General features: G+C 39.9%; 1 protein-coding gene across 1 annotated transcript in view; it reads right to left on the minus strand.

Annotated features, from left to right (window-relative positions):
- The window catches only part of T265_05913 (hypothetical protein), a gene marked incomplete at both ends in the record, with an annotated part of 79,872 nt that overhangs the window by 26,435 nt on the left and 35,012 nt on the right, over positions 1-18,425 (minus strand). Inside the window, 7 exons of the mRNA XM_009171048.1 lie at positions 286-348; positions 394-654; positions 4,122-4,217; positions 4,311-4,580; positions 7,080-7,202; positions 7,243-7,437; positions 9,251-9,670. Of these exons, the coding sequence (XP_009169312.1) occupies positions 286-348; positions 394-654; positions 4,122-4,217; positions 4,311-4,580; positions 7,080-7,202; positions 7,243-7,437; positions 9,251-9,670 (1,428 nt within the window). The remainder of the gene's footprint in view (positions 1-285; positions 349-393; positions 655-4,121; positions 4,218-4,310; positions 4,581-7,079; positions 7,203-7,242; positions 7,438-9,250; positions 9,671-18,425) is intronic.

Below are 18,425 nucleotides of genomic sequence, written 5' to 3' on the forward strand. Positions count from 1 at the left end.
TATATATATTAACTAATCCAGAAAGTAAGCGGGTTGTCTGAAAATGCGTTGGGTGATTTGAGGCTTAGACAGTAGTTACCAAAGCACCTAGCAGAATACTCAGTAATTATGTCCATGGCATAAACCTATCAATAAGCATAAATAGGAACTCACTGTCCCAGGTCACAGTATCTTCCCCATCGCTTGGACAATGGACAAACCATTATTAACCCGGAGGCTATTTTTATACATCTCGAATTTCCCACAGCAACTATACCGATTACACATAAAATGTCAGGGACTTACTGACTCGTTCTGTTTTGTGCCCTTCAGATGGATCTTGAGAGAGATGAACTGAGTTTCACCGACCTAGGATGGAACTCAATAAAAATGACATCCATCTGCAAACGGTACCATTAGTTTGAAACCGCCAAACAGCTGGTGATTCTTCAGTTGTCCCAGCACCATCGAACTGTCTCGATATTTCTTCACAACAGATTTCAACATTTCGCCGTTTTTCAGTTGACTGAGCTCTTTCGGGGATAAAAATGACCATACTCCTTTTATGGATTGCCTAAGTATTGTTTCCTTCCAGCAGTTTGTGAAATTAATTTCCTCTTTGAAAGGCCATGGTCTGTCAAGAGCAGATGCTTCACAGTGTCGGTATACATGCATCTAAAAGCGAAAGTTCAATGCAGAAGTGTCAGGATGCTACAATATGCGTTGTGGCGTTTGTAAGTTGTGCGTAAAAGAAGAAACAAGTTGCAATGCCTGAAATTTATGTTGACCGTGGTATATGAGGATCCACAGTAAAATCACTATACACTGACCGCTGATTTAGCCGGTATTATTGTTAATAGGCTACTGCTCGAGAAGTATGTGCTATGTGCAATGTGTAACCAAGTGTACAACAACTATCATAAAATGGGATGCTTTTATCAGGAATTCCATGGGACAAGAGGTAATTTTTCCGCGTGCTTTTATTGTTATCGCAAGAATGGTATTTTTAGAGTTGCTGTAGTTCATCCAGGGTAGAACACACTTAGTCCAATGTTGGTTTAAAATTCGCCTGCTCACGCCAATGTACCTTTTGTGAGGATCGTGTATTTGTCCCATTACATTGCTACATTTGGCTGATCTATAAAATAACTGAAGTTGCACCACCATATCGTAAGCATTTTATCCCATTTGGCTGCAAGCTAAAGTGTTTCTCCTTTTACAGTAAATTGAAATTTTGCTACCAACAGGCACTCCCAGCCTAGGAGCATGTACCTCAAATTTCTCGCGCCAAAAAATTTCGGCATATCTCCCGATGCAATTCGGCAACGCAAACGAAAAATCGATCAAAGGTAAATATCGCAGTTACGTCCTGGATTCTCGATGATGTGCTACCGTGTGACGTTCAGCCATTATAAAATTTATTATCTGATTTACTGCGATGAATCTTGCGGAACATGTGGAACTTTCTGTTCCTGTAAAGACATGAAAACCATGGAAGCGTTAGGATTTATTTTTGGCTGATTAATCTGGAAACTAGAAAAAAATACTATTGAAGTGCTGTTAATTTGGAAACAAAAATAATAAAGCGCACATTAGGTCTAATTATTCTCAAAAGTAATCTCAGAAAAAACCGTCGTATTGCTGATGCACGACATTAGATTGACCCGCATCGAACAACGTATGCATCTACTGACATTCGGGTGCTATTCTTTAGATAATAATCTGGTTTTTCATTTTTCGAAGAACTTCCATCATCAGAGCACAGCGAATTAGTTCATTCTGGAGATTTAAACTGCTTTAGGAAGAAAACAGCCAAATTACACCGGAACTAACTAACCCAAATTCAGCAGAACATTGAATTCTACTCCTTTAGGCCGACTGAGATGAGTTGCCCATATTTATGACACCATCCCTTATGTAAGAGAAGAGGCCAGATAACATTCATTCATCTCTCGGTAAAAGTTGCTATTGGCAATATACATACATTTTCTTGTCAATATAAGGAATAAGCCAGCTGAGAATGAAAAAGTTTGACATTTAATAGGACAAAATTTTGTAAATGCCGAGATTCACTGACTTTGAAAAATTGCATTATATACCTTGCCTTCGAATATGAAAGATAAATACACTGACAAGTTTCCAGGCTAAAATACAATGCGGATGATAAAATGCAGCACCGCCAGTAAAGCATAGAACTGGCCGATGTTTGCGAATCAAACTAAGAATTGAGGATAATTCGAGATTTTAGGTGCAAACACAAATTAATCTGGTCATAAACATCTGACGTCCATTCACTATTCAGATGATACCGGCTCCAGATTGAAACCACATCCAGCCTTGTTGTTAATTGGAACGCCTTACAAACAAAGTCGCTCATTTCAGAGAACAGACTGCTCTGTCCACAATATTCACTAATGGTTACAAGCCGGGGAATATCCTACGATTTTTCGACTTTCAGCTGGATGACGTAGTTGCCTCTTTAAACATAATCGGCTTAGTGTGTACAAGACGGCTTTTCTGTCTCCCTTCAGTAAGGTGCACGAATGTTACCAATAATTGAGACTTTTCCCTGATGGGTGCTCCCAGACCAAATGCTCTCATTTACGTGACCTCCGAAACACTGGTCGACTTCCCTTGTGTTTAACGTTCCCGCAGTGCGTTCAAAGCGTGGTTTAGCGCCTGATTTGAAAGGTGATACTGCCTTGCTATGACGGGGTATTGTGGTTGGAGCTGTATCAGGTGGTCATTGTATGGTTCATCATGCGCTTCGCGCCCTTCCCATTCGTGAATCCGTCAAATCCGCAGAACGAATGGGGTCCAACTCGCGTGACGTGAATGCGAACAAAGCTTTCACAAAACTTTCCGGAAAGAACGGTTGACATGCATTTTTCATCATGCTGGTTCTAATGACGGACAGCTGAAACGCTCATCATAGAAGCTTTCACTCACACCACGCTGGTTTCGTACAATGGGGTCATTACTGCATGGGTTTCTGAGCACATGGGCTACATTTTGTCAACACATTTTCATCGGAATCCAGCTGCCATCAGAAACGGTTTAGTTAGTTATCATTAATTTTATCTTTGGAAAAACTACTGACTGTGATGCAGCGAATAAGCGGTAGGGAGAACTTTAGACCATAGTATTCAAAATATGCTTCCAGGCCTTTTTCTTGACTGCGACTGGAAAGTTGAATTCACGAAGCTCCAAGGGCTTTAGTTTAGTCAGACAAATTTACTGTGTAGGCAGAAATCCACCGAAATACGGGTTTCGATGATAAACTCCGTACTGTTGTTAAGCCACACATTGGTTGATTCGCCCATTGATCAGTGCGTCAATATGTGCGTCAAACGTGCTCTTGATTGGATAATCTGCTACAACAGATGACACCAGGTGCTCCATTAAAATGGCTGGTTGATTTTTCTAAGGATTTTCGTCGCACGTTTGCACCATTAGGATGTCAGATTTTACAATACAAAGCGTCCTTGATTGGTTCATTTTGTTTCTGCTCCAAAGATGTTACAATCACTAATAGCGAATGTCAGCCAGGAAACTGCAAACAACCTCTCAGGGGTATTATTTTAGCTAAGCGTCTGGAAGTTAGTTATGATCAACACAGGTTAAATGCGGCCAGGAGAGGGGAGATATCCCTCAAGTTCACACTGATTTGTACTCATGCGTCAAGGACTATAATAGAATTCGCAGCGGAAATGTACGTCTTTGTTTTCGTGCAGTACATTTCCAACCAGTTGTTCTAGTTGGCTCACCAACAGATTCCATTCAGTTGACCACGGAAGTGGTCATTCTCTGCATCTGTCAAAGTACACTTGCAATTCATTCTCCGACAGTGCTCTGGTCGTCGGCTTGGTGGGCAAAGATATATAGGTAGCCTGTCAAACTGCTAGTTTAGTATCATCTAAAAAACTAACTAAATATTGAAATGCTACCCGTTCTTCAAATGCTGAATAACTCTCAACACAAAAGTCTCTTAGTGATCGAGTTTAGCTAGTTGACTTATTTCCAAAGACAATTTTAGCACGAAAACTCAGTGTAAAGAAAAATCGAATTCCAGTCAGATAGCAATTATCATTTACTGCTGATGCCCCGACTGCCTTTCTGTGTCTTACCACTAGACAACGTACCTCTTTGAGAGGGCTTGTACAAAGTGCATCAGTCTTGTTCTTGCATCCGAAGGCCTTCATTGTCACATTCATTGAGAATAGTCTGCCACCGGAAATCTGTTTTTTTTTTTGAGAATATCTGCCACCGGAAATCTTTTTTTTTTAATAACAACATTAGTGTTCAATCGGGGTCGGATTAATTTAACGTACCATCCATTTTGCATTCTGGATACTCTCCAATTTGTATTCGTATTCATCATTGCGCTCAGTATTATAGCGTTCAACAACTCGCTTGGCAATCTTCTTTTTTACTTCATCTTCCGCTGTTCCCCGTTGAATGTATTGCATCTCTCTGTATAGTGACAGGTTATAATTTGGGATGAATGTGTAGTTCCGAAGTTCAATTATTGGTCCATTAGAACCAGTCGAGTCTACTCTGGTGACCTTCACATCGCACGTTTCTGCGGACCGTTTTAAGGACTGCATATGAGAGAGCATGTAAAAGGGTATTCGAGATGGCTTCAGAATGCAAACAGAAAAACATAAATATATTCTGCAGACATCACTGAAACAGGTTCAACTCAGGTAACCAACCGGATTACAAGTATGTTTGGATGATTAGATATGTTTAGCTGAGAGCAAGTAGCTGGATGTAATACGTCCCAATCTGAAAAGACTTTTAAGCTAAGGCTATGCAGCTACGTTTCTGGCGATAGCTTGCCCCGGTGAAGAGAATAGAAGTCAGGAATATAGTTGGGAGGAAGTAGCCACTTCCTTGACTTTATTTGTTGCCTCATATTTTTTTAGTTACCAATCTACTTATGATCTCTAGGCGAGCTCCTCAACGGTGATCGCGTTAGGACGGTCGGAATGAACTTGCCCTTTCATCTACTCTGCTCAAAAGAACTACTCATTAAAAATCAGTCGGCAAATATAGCTAATCATGAGAATACACCCTTATGTCTTTGGTCTTCTACGTGAGTGACTTCGTCTTTTCTAAAAGGGAGCATTTGCAGCCGAGTTGTTTAAATGATCGGATATCCCTACAATTACCTTTCGAATTTTTGATAAAATCTTCCCAACCGATAGCAACCGAAACAAATCGACATCGCCATTGGTGAATGTGGTTCATTGGGTTGTTGAAAGTGTTAAAACCAGGATCACCAACGTTTGGAATGACCCTTGAACTTTCATTCGATTGGATTTGGGTGGCAGAGGTGTTCCAGTGCCAAGTGAGACTTCACTTTGTGAAAATAAAATTGTTCTTGTAAACAGCGTACTACAAATAGCAGTTTTATATAGGCACTTTTGACTAGAGATCTTTTGAACAAATGTTCCTATGCGTTGGAGATATTTGTCAAATTATTCTGACATTTGCGTTGGGCAATATGATCAGCTGCACTCACACTTTGAAAGCCTTTACTGTTAGATCGTTTGTTCCACTTGATCAAACACAAAACTGTGTTTTGACCGCAGGCCACAGAATGCCTTATTTCATATCATTTGGGGAACTTTGTGCATCATCAATGCGGTATAATCGTATAAAATGGAATGCGGAAAATTCGCTTCCGTTCCTTGGTCGAAAACGGCGGATTTTCCAATGGTCAAGGATAAATACGCTTGTTTGATGCATGTACCTTCAATGGCCCGGAGTTTTTCCTTCAAACATCACTTTCACAAACAAATGGCAAATGTGTCTGTCGACGTTTTAAAAGTAAGTCAACACATCTATCATCTCACTTCTAAAGAGGTAAATAGTGGGTTGGCGATGCTTTTTTGGATAGATTCTGAACAAGCGAGCGACCATCTACGCTAACTGAGATGCCAACATTTTCCTCTACAGAAAAGTATTGACTTCATTGATTTGCCAACACTTACTAAAACATTTCAGCTCACACGTTCTGCATAAATCCGACAAAAAAACTCATCAAATTATATCCTTTTTGGACGTGGCTTACCTTCCGTATGCGAAATTCTAGACAGTAGTGGCATACTATTTTGTGCTCGCATGTGTTCTTCCCACAATACCAACAAAGTTGTCTTGTGTTTTCCGGGGGAAGACTGATACAGCCACACTAGATATTGTACTCTTAATGATGATGAATTGTTCCAGGAATACTACGAGATCAAGTGACAAACTCCTCATCATCATCCATCGATTAAGAAGAAACAAGTCACAAATCCGCTGAATAATGTTAAGTTATTTTCTCTGATAAACTTTAAAATTGAGCCCAAGCTAGATAGTCAGAGTTGTTGTGTTGCTTTGTTTTTTATTCGCGGCTCAGACTACCCAAAGAGATGCAATACAGCACTCACGCTTTAGAGTCATGCAGTCATGCACATATCCAGTTCGGCGTTACCAGTCGACCTGAATGGACACTGAATTATCACATATATCTCCCTTCTAAAGTCGTAACACCTGACATATTGCTGCAGTATCAGAGGGAAATTTGATTGGCTCAGATCTAGTCGAAAGGTGTTGTAATGAGTTTGGATTATTGGCTTCTGTCCAACTTTCGACTCTCCTTACTTATACCTGCCAGGCTAGTTTAACGTCTTCGTGAATGCATGATACAGCTCTGGCAGAGTGACTTCAAATAGCCTTGTGGTTCTGAAACTGAGCCGTTATTTATCAGCAGCACCGAAGGTTCACTCTGAACTTCAGTTAAACTTGATGTAAGGTTAAGCGCAGCAGCAATCTTTGGACCCAAAATTTTTTGGCATATCGTCCCATCCTAAAATGCTAGATTTTTAGGTGAGTCCACTTGCTTTTGACTCGTTGATTTGCCTTTAATGGAGGCAATGAAAAACGGCTTAATTGGCCTAATTCTCAAATTGAAAATAGAAAGCACAAACGGTATAAAGCCGTTTTGTTCACTAATGATTAACGACATGCGTACTGTTTCTTTCTGGATTCATTCATACTTATATATAAGTTCGGGTCACTAGGTGATGTTACGAGTAAAATCCAGCACTCACCAGTTCATCGTGAATTTCGCACACAGTTGCAAAGTTGTCATCGTTCATCAGTAAGTTGCTTTTCTTTTTGCAGGGGGTTTCTTGGGCCCATAATGTAAACCTGGTTATAACATCGGGTCCGCTCTGTGACCGATAGAGGGAGTATCACGCAAGTACATCTTACTTCAACATGCGCATTTTCCACCTTGATTGCTTTGGAGACCTTTTCTGAAAAACTGCCGGAATTATAACGCCGAATAACAGTTTTTAGCATATCCTGGAATAGTTGTCCGTGTACTTCCTCAGCGGATAGAAAGCGAATATCTGATCTTGCGAAATTTCTCATGGGATATATTTTCATTGACTTTCTTGTATACACCTAAAATAGTCAGATTAGAAAGCTTTCCAGGATATCAGTCCTTGAATTTTTATTCACCGTGTTTACTAATGAACAACAGAGATATTTTATTGCACATTACGTCAAAGTTGATGATCATGCAAAAACACTCATTAATAAACACACTTAGTTTAGGAATATGAAATGTTTGCACAACTCTCAAGCAAAATTCCATTAAAGCAGTTTTGAACAACGATATGAACATATATTTGTTCTGCATCATAAGCATGAACACCGCTGCTCTCATGAGATATCAATTAGAAGTTATAACAGGATGCCTCCGCGGGTTATTAGTGAATCACTCTGTTTTTTATTCCCAAATACATCATGAGACAGACAAGTTTTCGAAAATCTCCCAAGCGTGCTTCGCTTCGAGACATTTTGAGAAGAGCTTTGTTTAAACAAAGCTGCATAAGGAAGAACCCGCGACCATCCTTAACACATGGGGAATGATATTCGTTTGGGGAAGAAAAAGAAGAGAAACACAGAAACTTACATCCGTTGAGATTCCCAAATTAAGATTACATTGGTTGATAGGCCTGATCTCAAGCACCGCTGTACATCTGGAAAATCGTGGTTGCTTGAAATTTGCTTTGTTCATATATAGGTCGCAAACCAGCTCCGTCTGAAATTTTAAATTTTACGAAAAGCCATTTGTAGAGTTGCCTCAATCTAAGAGTTCCCCATTCTTTATATAGGATTCAGATAAGAATCCTACAACTTGAACCCGCGAAACAAAGCTTAGTACACACAGAACCAAACACATTATTGTTGGATTTATTTACAGCTGTAAACGGAATAAGTCGGTTGTGGGCGTATGGATCATCAACCCGACCTGATGGTTAATTGTGTAGTCCATTGGATGCGAAAACTAACTGGCGACAACGGTCATTATTCCTAACGTTTTCCGATATTTATTGGATTTAGATGTTCCGCTGAAGTACTAGACAGACAAATATTATGGATGGAAATTTGATTCGGCTCCGAATTCTATTTGCTTGTTGGTGATCACCAGTTCATGGTAAACCGTAATCATGGTACTACATGATTCTATTGGTCTCAGCAAACCATGGCCACCCTTGATCCAGTGACCTATTAACCTCCCAGGTAAAGGCGATATTGTCTGCGATATACATATACATATATGTACCAGATACTCTCGATTATGTAATAGTGTACCCCGGAATGTGGCTCCACTCATCTGTCTTGAATGGTACCAAGTTGCAGAACGTGCGATTTCTATCCATGTTAGGGACCATAATCCGTGCGTCTCCATTGGATCTATGGTACCGCTCGAATTATTAGCCCCTAGCTATCTGATTTTCAAACGAACTGAGTCTTTATAAAATGAATATCTCAATGCGGACATTAGTGTGTAGAGTGACGAGTAGGAGTGATCAAAAAAGTTCCAGTTTCTAACGCACGACCAAAACTGGTTGCTAATGGGAGGAACGAACTTTATTAATTCGGTTGCAAATACGCTGGAACGCATGTGATCGTTACAAAGATAGTCTATTGTACAACCCAAAACGACTGGACGTCTATGTGACTAACTTTCATACTCTCCACAAAATGTTTCGAACTGTCCAAACGCACAAAAGCCCTTTAGGTGAAATGTAGATCTTGACTCATTCAGCGAAATCTGAAATGTCCTCAAACACTGTATTAAATAAAATAAGTTGACATTTGTCGTCATCGTAATGATATTGCTCGCGATGATCATCCGCAAGCCAGTAGGTAATCAAACTGGCGTGTCACTTGTTAGAATCTGCCTAATTTAAAGACAAATACTTACCCCAGTCATTTGGTTAAAGCAGATTTCTTTGGATTGTTTGAAATTCTTTTTTGAATTTCGCTCGTTTTTGCAATTTGTTTGTGTGAGAAGCACTCTCAGTATCTTTCTGGAAGCACTCCCCAGCTGTTGAGCAACGTGATTTATCTTCTTCGACAGCAAAAACATAAAACAAACCTGCAGCGTAATTTCCAATGATCTTGAGTACTTGAACAGCTTAGTTTTTCTACCGTAGTTGTTGAAGTTCATGATCGCGTCCTCAATAAGCGCTCGGTCTAATCCATGTTTTGTTTCGCTGATGAAACGAACGGTTTCAGCGATAACTGTATCGTCGTTTTTGATCATCCATATCTCCCTCACTTCAACTGTCGAGGTTTTAGTTTTTGGGTTGTGCCATATTCCGACTCGACAAATTATTTCTGCCTAAAAGTTCAAGCAAAGGAAACAGAGAGAACTAATTCCAATGATTATATCCAGTGAGTAAGTACTAGAAATTTGCGTTAGGAATTTGACATTTTGGCATCCACTTAATCCTAGTGCAAAAGGGTCTCTTTACCGATTGACAACACCTCTGAAGTTTTTCACATCACTATGGGTTCATTAGACAGAAATAACCAGCAAATACAAGCTGTTATTCTCAGGCTGAAATAACAAGACGATGGATTTACCTTAAAACATCTGCAATAAAACGAATAACACTCCGTCAAGAACTTGACGTGTTCCTAGGTGCAGCGCGTTAGTCTGAACAGTATGACTAAGAAGTGAATCGGCGAGACTACATCTGGGTATGCTATCAACAATATGCCGAGTCACGAATGTTCACAAATGGCCACTTGAACTCAGCTTCGTGGTGATTGCCGGAAACACAATCAACGTGCCTACCTGAAAGCCCCTAAGATGTGGATTTCAGGACAACAGCTACTAATCACACCGTCGTAACATTTGGTAGCTCTCAGTAACTTCACCGGTTATGTTCCCTAATTTTTTATTTACCGTCAATTTACTACGTCGTGCATGCAATATGGACTTGCCTCTTTACCGCTTTATACGGTCAGCTATTTCCTAGAAGCCAGAAATGAGGTGAACAGTTGAGAAAGCTGCATGTAGATTAGAACTGGCGCTATTGAGAACTTGCAAACTATTCCCAGTTTCGCATTGGACCAAACAACAAGCAATGGATGCAATATTAAAAGGGATTCTAGGTGCATAGAACACAAAAGAACCTACAGTATTGTCCTGAGTAACACATGTTTGTGAAGTTCCCTCTCGGCTGATTTTAAGCATGTCCTTTCGAAGACAGTTAGTTCCACGCTGACGAAGGCCAAACTCATACAGTTCATCGGTAAATCCCTGAACCTGGTTGACGTTGGTTCGAACAAATATTCAGTGCTTACTAGTTTTGATCCACCGATGATGCTTTCCTGCTTATACCAGATTGTCTCATTCAAAGCTAAATTGCATTTTTCATTGGCTCGCTCCAAATGCTGCCGGAAAAAATTGGATTGCAATAGTGTTTCTGACAAAGGCTGTTTCTTTTCATCCCACTGTGATATACAGTTGGTTAGACAGGTCGCCAGAATGAAGACGAAGCCTTGGATATGGTGCATCACGCAGAGATACGAATGTATGAAATTCGGTTCTCAATGCGCCGTCAAATACGGCGCGATGAAGCATTTTTTCAGCATGAAGTATTTTTGAACGTCAAACTGGAAACTGTTTGCTATGTCCACTCCGTTGAGTAAACAAGGCAGTTAGATCAAACATCCCTGTTCCGATAGATACGCATAGAAAAACGCTGGTTGTCATAAAAGAGGCTTCCCTGCGGTGGTTAACGTTTATCGGTTAGCTGATTGATAATCGTCTACAAATCCGTTTTGTAAACCTACCAAGAGTTTTTGAAGATATCATAAATACTATTACGCTAGTTATTCATTGTTTCGTATTGGTGGTTGATCAAATGGCCGTTGCTGTGTTCGCCGAGTTTTGAAACTAGTTTGCAAACTTTTCGTTACTGGCCGAGTTGACGTAATCAGTGCTCGGGTGTATTTAGTAACTCTATGATTGATGGTCCGAATCTATAAATTCCGAAATGAGGGTAGTGCTATGTTGCATGCGTCCGTCAACTGGGGTTTTCTGTCTGATGAATGCAGTCAAACAAACGCTTTATGCTGGCTTTCTAGAATGCTCGTGACATCCTCCGCCATTTTATAACATTGATATGCCTTTGTGAATGCTGCTCAAAATCATCTGTAGGGCTCTACCATAAAAAGCTATGCAACCTAAAATGCAAAGTGATCAGGAGTTTTTGAGATTATGTCATGATAGTTCAAAGTAAAATCACCTAATTTCTAACAAAAATACTCGGGAACAACCTATTGTCCATTTTCATAATCAATGATTCGAAACGGAAAACGAACGTGATGAATCTAGTCATAAATGTTTTCATTCTTCTGCTGAGTAAAACAGCGAACAAACGGAGACATCATTTTCTGAATTAATTATGGATAATGTAAAATTTTTTCGCAAACGACAACTCATTGGTCACGCGAGTAGATCCATCGACTTTCAAAACAGTATAAACGAATGCATGTGTATAGGTTTTTATATGGGCTCTATATAACAAAAAGTGCCTTGCGTGACACTTTGTCGTCAATCCGGAATAGTCGGTTCAACTTAAATTCATTTTTCTCTTTACCATGTTATCTATCATCATATGTGTGTTATAAGTCCACACGCAGGATTGCATTTTCCAACCCGTAAAATTGCTAATCAGCTTTGCTAGATATTTTTATAACAGGAAAATCTAATCAACCAGCTTTTTAAGGCACAGTTGGGCGTCAGTAAATTTCACGCTTATTCTGATCGGAAAATGAATAAAAACTTTAAAATCACGCCATTCACTGATGGTGTGACTTTAAAGTGGCCCAAAGAGACACTAATTGAAGTTTATGGATCATCCAAGCAATTCGTTTTCCAAAGTGGCTTTTGGAAACTTTTGGCATCATTTGTCAAAGTCGAATCTGGGTAAGTAACTTCAAAAGATGTATATAGCTTTTTTGCTTTTCGTGAATACTCAAGTTTGATTTATCCACCGTAACCTTTGGAACGCCCAAGAACAAATTGCTACCGACCACCTAGAAATGCCAAATACCTATAAAAATGCAAGTGTGGATAATATTAGGCACATCGTAATCGAGATTGTATGTAACCCGAAAAGCTGTATCCCCATTGGTCGCAGTCGTATTCTAACATCTTATTCAGCCGCTCTGGGTCCATATCTGTGCGTGTCCTCTGAGTGCTCTCTGCAAGCAAAATCAAATCATGTAGCGACGGTGTCAGGCCTCTTCAAAGTGGGCCTCAAAAAACTTCACTCTCAGACGATCCACAGTTTTGTAAGTGTGAACCGAATACTTTTACCGTTTCCCTGGCAATATCATATTAGGACAGATATTGGAAAAATATGCAGAGTAAGTCAATTCAAAACATTTTAAAATCACACTGCACTAGCTCACTAAAACATACCGTTTCGATAACAAAAACCAGTTCGTCTAACCACTTCGGCCCTCTTATTTAGGTATTACGCGAAAAGTGATCAAATTCCAGCATAAAAGCAACTCGGAACTGTTTCATAAAACTAAACTGTACACTATGGTTTTACCAGTAAAAGCATGTGAGCTGACTAATAGTTTACGATTCAATCAGAATAGGCATAACATCCATAGCTCGCCTCAAGGTAAAAGCCTTCTAATTTATGATTACGTGAGCGATATGCGAAAGGATTTCAAATCCATTTGTTTAGGCCCGTCCTCTGTTTCCTTCGTTGATGACAGCACTTTCAGATCGCTTTATTTTGCTTCTTGAGGTACTGAGATATCATGTAAATCCAACACAGTTGCGGTGACACACTGAAAAGGGACGACATTCACGGAGTAACCAGTGCACTCATAAACAAATCCATGATGGGTAGTTATAGGATAATAAAATGTAAGTCACTGAGTTGAAATTTTCGGTAAAAAGCTCAATGAGCTTGGAGGAATTGAGCTACTTGGAGTTTGTTAGTAGTTCACCAGATAATGAAAATACATTGTTAAGGTGCTCCAGTTGAAAATTGTGACGCTGAAGTTTGATTCGAATGGCTCTATTGTACGGCACGCTTAGGCAAAGGCGATCAAGCGGTCTGCAAAATTCTTGAAAGTATCGCAAGCTAGTCATCGGTTTGAAAAGGAGATGCAAACGAAGATGCACTTTAGACTCAATGCGCTTCCCTCCCACATTGAATGTACCTGTGGCCCAAAAATTAATGCAGTAAAAACCGATTTTAAGCTCCCCAAATGGCTTACTTATTCATAAAGACAACCCTGAAGAGACTATCTTTGACTATAGGATTCTAAAGAATCATTTTGTCCACGAATTCTCTATGGGTTCTGAGTTTTTATCTATGTAGTTAGCATCCACCGATCGCTCACAGAACAGAACAATATCTGATGGCACCGTTCGCAGTGACTGCGAGTAGGTTTTGGAGATAATTTTGGGGTTTTCAGATTTATTAATATTTTTCGAGCCTCCGAACGTTTATTTGGCGTTCACTATCATCGGCAAGTTTGCTTTTGATACACTTTTATTTATCCACAAATAGAAACCTGGCGGCTACAAGCAATTGGACACAAATCTAAGTAACTCATGTGCGCAGAGTTTTTGAGAAACGAACACTCCAATCGTCCAGCTGAACCTTCCTGGACGTCCTTCGTATGCTTACTAGTTATAAACAGTCACTGCAAAGTGGTTGTTCAATTTTTATGGAAACCTTTACTTCGCATCAGATGTGGGGTCGACCCTGGACGCCTGACAAACAGAGAAATAAACACAAAAGTTTGAAACCACTTATTCTGTATTTCACCTTTGGCATTTCTGGTAAATTATTGTATTCCTATTCAACGATAAGAACATTCTATTTCACCTGTTCCCTAACCCACATGTGTTGTAAGCACATCACACAATGCAAAAGAAACCACTTCCGCAGCAGTTCCGTGTAGTCCCATATTTTATTATTGTATGGTCAAAGGATGCAAGCTTGGGCGGTACTCTGATTGCCCTGTTACTTTTGCACAGTTTCCTTAAGGCCAACGAGGAAGTGCAGTTTACCCGTATTTGTTTTGATAAATAGTAATAGCAAAACCTCATCAAATGAACAAACAGCTAGCTTTCTTGACTAATTTTGGGACCCGTTAGAGGAAACCTCTTCAGTAGATATACTCAATTGATTTTAACAGGAAAATAATACTTGAAATGGAAAAAGAGAATCAAAGGTGCAAAACCATAAAATATAAATCGTAGCACTGAGTTGCAATGGGTTTTCATAGTGGTATTATTACTATACTCTATTTCCAGAAGAAGGAATGTTTCACAGGAGTCAAAGCATTTCACCAAGTCTTGCCACCAAGAAACCCTGATGGACGTAAGCGTAGTCTCAGATGGGTGAGGGGTAATCGTGTGGAATGAGAAGAAGCAGAATAAGAGGCTGACTATTGAACCATCGCTCGACTCAGATGTGTTTGAAACATTTTATCGTGAGAGAAATAATATTCATATACGGTCTGTCGCTTCTTCTGAAGGATGATTCATCGTCACCTGTCGCTGAAGCATTTATAGTCGCGTGTTTTCTGTAAATATTGTCGTGTACCCAGGTACTGTCACTTTGCGTCATTACGTCGAGTTTGATGACTGAATGTTGTCCTTCGCGGCTGGAGACCCTTCGTACTATCAGTTCTTTTAACAGAGGCTTGAAGCAGTGTATATGAGAAGGATTTTTAATTATTGGTCAGCGTTGTCCTTCGAATGCCATCTCACTCTTGCCTTCATCCACATACCGACCCCAAATCAGGAGAGATTGAGATAGATTAGACAAGTCTGGTCTTGCTTGAGAAACATAACTCTCCAAGCAAATGTATAACGTCAGCTTTCTTGTGTGGGGATTACTGGCAATCAAGGTGTTAGAATGATCCAGATTCTGTAAGTTGGAGAATTTGGGGTTTCTATAATTTGTCTCACCCACGGTAATTAAAACGGGTAATTAAGGTTTGGTGGACTCCCAGTTTTGACGATGGTTTGTTGACCTTTATAACTCTAAACACAGTGGGTGTTTGAGGTTTACCAATCAACCACTAAGTAAATGTTGAGAACTATACTTTCCTCTTATCTGGTTATGAACAAAATGGCTTTAAATTGCGAATGGGTGATCCATTGGCTGAATGTTTGCCGTAACTCATAAGGAGCTTCCTTATTCATCTTCATGCAATGTTACACATTTTGATGCGTCAGAACAGGCAAAAGTTCCAGAAACTTGTTAGGCCATCTGGATGTAGGAACCACAGCGTATTCATCACTGTACAGTATACGGTACATGGAATGCATTTTCATATAAGGAACAATAAAAATATTGGATAATTTGACCCTACAAAAACAGATTTATGTGCATAAATTTCAGATGCGTATGTGCCAACTAGTGAGTAACGATTGACGTGCTAGTGACAGTTAATTTGTTGGAAATCTGTACTTCAGTAATTCCGGTTGAGACCCATATTGGTGTTAGTATAGTTCACATTTGTCTTAGCTCCACATTTGATGATCCATAGCGTACTTCATCAGATTCGGCTAATTCACAGTGGGTCTGGAAATCTGGAGATTTTCAATGTGTGGTTCATTTTCCATTAACTTCTGTCACAATTTTATAATTTCCCAACTCGAGTCGATGTGCCATTGTGTTCATGCACCATTTTAACTATGGATATGGGAACCCATTCTGCCAATTTTTGATGCACATCTGAAATAAAGTAAAGTTTATTCGTCTTAAACTTTTATCCGATGTGAAATCAGTTTGTAAGTCAGAATATTCTCATTGCCTACAGACTACTTGTCAGTATTTGACTGGCATGAATCGAACATTTGTTAAAAAATTTTGGCAAATGGGAACGTTTGAAATTGATTGAGCGTTCAGTGTTTTTGGAATAGTTTGGGAACAATCAGTAGGTCCATAGCTGGGGACTTATTTCGCCACTACCTAACTGGACAAGTCTGCTTGTGGGCTCGGAGTCCTGTGACCAATCCTGTGAAGGTGCTCATTTTTAACATATGGGAACCCATTCTGCCAATTTTTGATGCACATCTGAAATAAAGTAAAGTTTATTCGTCTTAAACTTTTATCCGATGTGAAATCAGTTTGTAAGTCAGAATATTCTCATTGCCTACAGACTACTTGTCAGTATTTGACTGGCATGAATCGAACATTTGTTAAAAAATTTTGGCAAATGGGAACGTTTGAAATTGATTGAGCGTTCAGTGTTTTTGGAATAGTTTGGGAACAATCAGTAGGTCCATAGCTGGGGACTTATTTCGCCACTACCTAACTGGACAAGTCTGCTTGTGGGCTCGGAGTCCTGTGACCAATCCTGTGAAGGTGCTCATTAACGGATAAATTGTCAAGTCTGCATACAGGAGATTGGTCTCACCTGGAAGCTCTTAGGGATGCGACCATTTCCTTGTTGACCTTGGTATGCGTACACAGAAAGGCCGTTTAACTTTAACGTTGACGAGCTAGGCCGATTCGACCACTCCTAAGAGACCGATGGCTGCAGTGATTGTTTGCACCAAACGTTTATAAACAAAGTGACGCTGGTTTATAGTGCTCTGTTCTCCATTACAAGTAAGTAACAGTGTAGCTGGATGACAGCCGGTGACGTTATTGGTCTAATTCACTCAGTGAGGAAAAAGGTGAGAGAAGATTAGGCGATTCTAATGAAATCATTCCATATTACGAGCTTCGACCAAGGCGCACTGTTCAAGATGATTAAGCGTCTATAGAGATAACGGTTTCACGGTACTGTTGAGCATTCTTGTGAGTAGATCAATTATATTGTTGCCTTATTGCTACTTGGTGATGAACAGGCGGAAGCGAACATCTGAGAGCTTGCAAATGCCGGATCAGCATGTATTGCGCTTATGCTTTATCCTGGGTTTTCGTCTCTTTTACAGAGGCGTTGGATCGATCCCAATAAGTATACAGCAGCTCTACTTATATCCGATCTGATTTATTCTCCCCTCCATTTATTGACGGCGGACGTGGCGTATTTGACGCCACCTATAACGGGTTTCTGTATTGACTGCATTTTAACTACTGTACATTTATGGTCAATGGATAACGATCTTTGAAGTAAAATACCGGTTACGTCTCGCAACAGATTTTTTTCTAGCTACATTTAACTCATCGGACAGAATACATTATACGTTGCCTCCAAAAAAATAATCCGTGGTTGGAATCAAACTGCTACATCGTGAGATTCTCTATAGTATAGTAAAAACCCACATCAATCGGTTGCCAGTGGGGAGTGGCTTCAATTAGACGAGTGTGTGGTGAGCTTAAACTTGATAAACGTTTAACAGCAAACTGCCTCCAAATAAACACTTTCAGACGTAACTAAAGATAAACCCAAATCAGCTGGAATAAAAAGTACGCAACATCCGATTACACACAAACGAGCATTAGAGATCACCTGTCACTCCAAAAAAGTTTGATGTAACCTCAACTCCGTGAGTATTCCGATTTGCGTTCGCTGATCTTTTATTTTAGCAAACGACTAGGTTGATAAACGCAGGTTAGCTGTAGTTGACGGCAGGAAAACTCATCATGATTTTGTTCTTGATAAGCTTAAATAATGAATCTGGTTTTTACTTTCCCCTCAACATTCATAGAAGATAAGATAAAGTTGCATCTCAGAATGGCCTTAAATTGTGTAAAAACATCCTGGCTAGGCAGGCCGTGAATTTTTATTTAGATACCCGGTATATTGTTCATTTACAAACTGGCATCATAACATAGTATGTTTTGTTTTTCCGGGTGAGGTGGTGCCCTATGGAAACCGGTTGACACCATTTTGCGGCTTTTATAGTGGATCCCAGAGGAACAAGTGATGAAGTCATTCTTTGTGCAACTCATGGCCCATCATTGCGGAATATTTTCAGTGGTAATCTCGAGTATAATTCCGCGTGTTTAGGCGGACCAGTTTCAAACGAAACGTGATAACATTGGATGATTTGACAAGTAACCGCGGAAACGCGTGAGCTGCTGAGCTGGCTACTAAAGACTTTCACTTCCTCGGAATCCGTTTTTTAACTACTTAATGAT

The sequence above is a fragment of the Opisthorchis viverrini genome (assembly GCF_000715545.1).
Source record: "Opisthorchis viverrini unplaced genomic scaffold opera_v5_115, whole genome shotgun sequence".
In the NCBI taxonomy this organism is placed as follows: Eukaryota; Metazoa; Platyhelminthes; class Trematoda; order Opisthorchiida; family Opisthorchiidae; genus Opisthorchis; species Opisthorchis viverrini.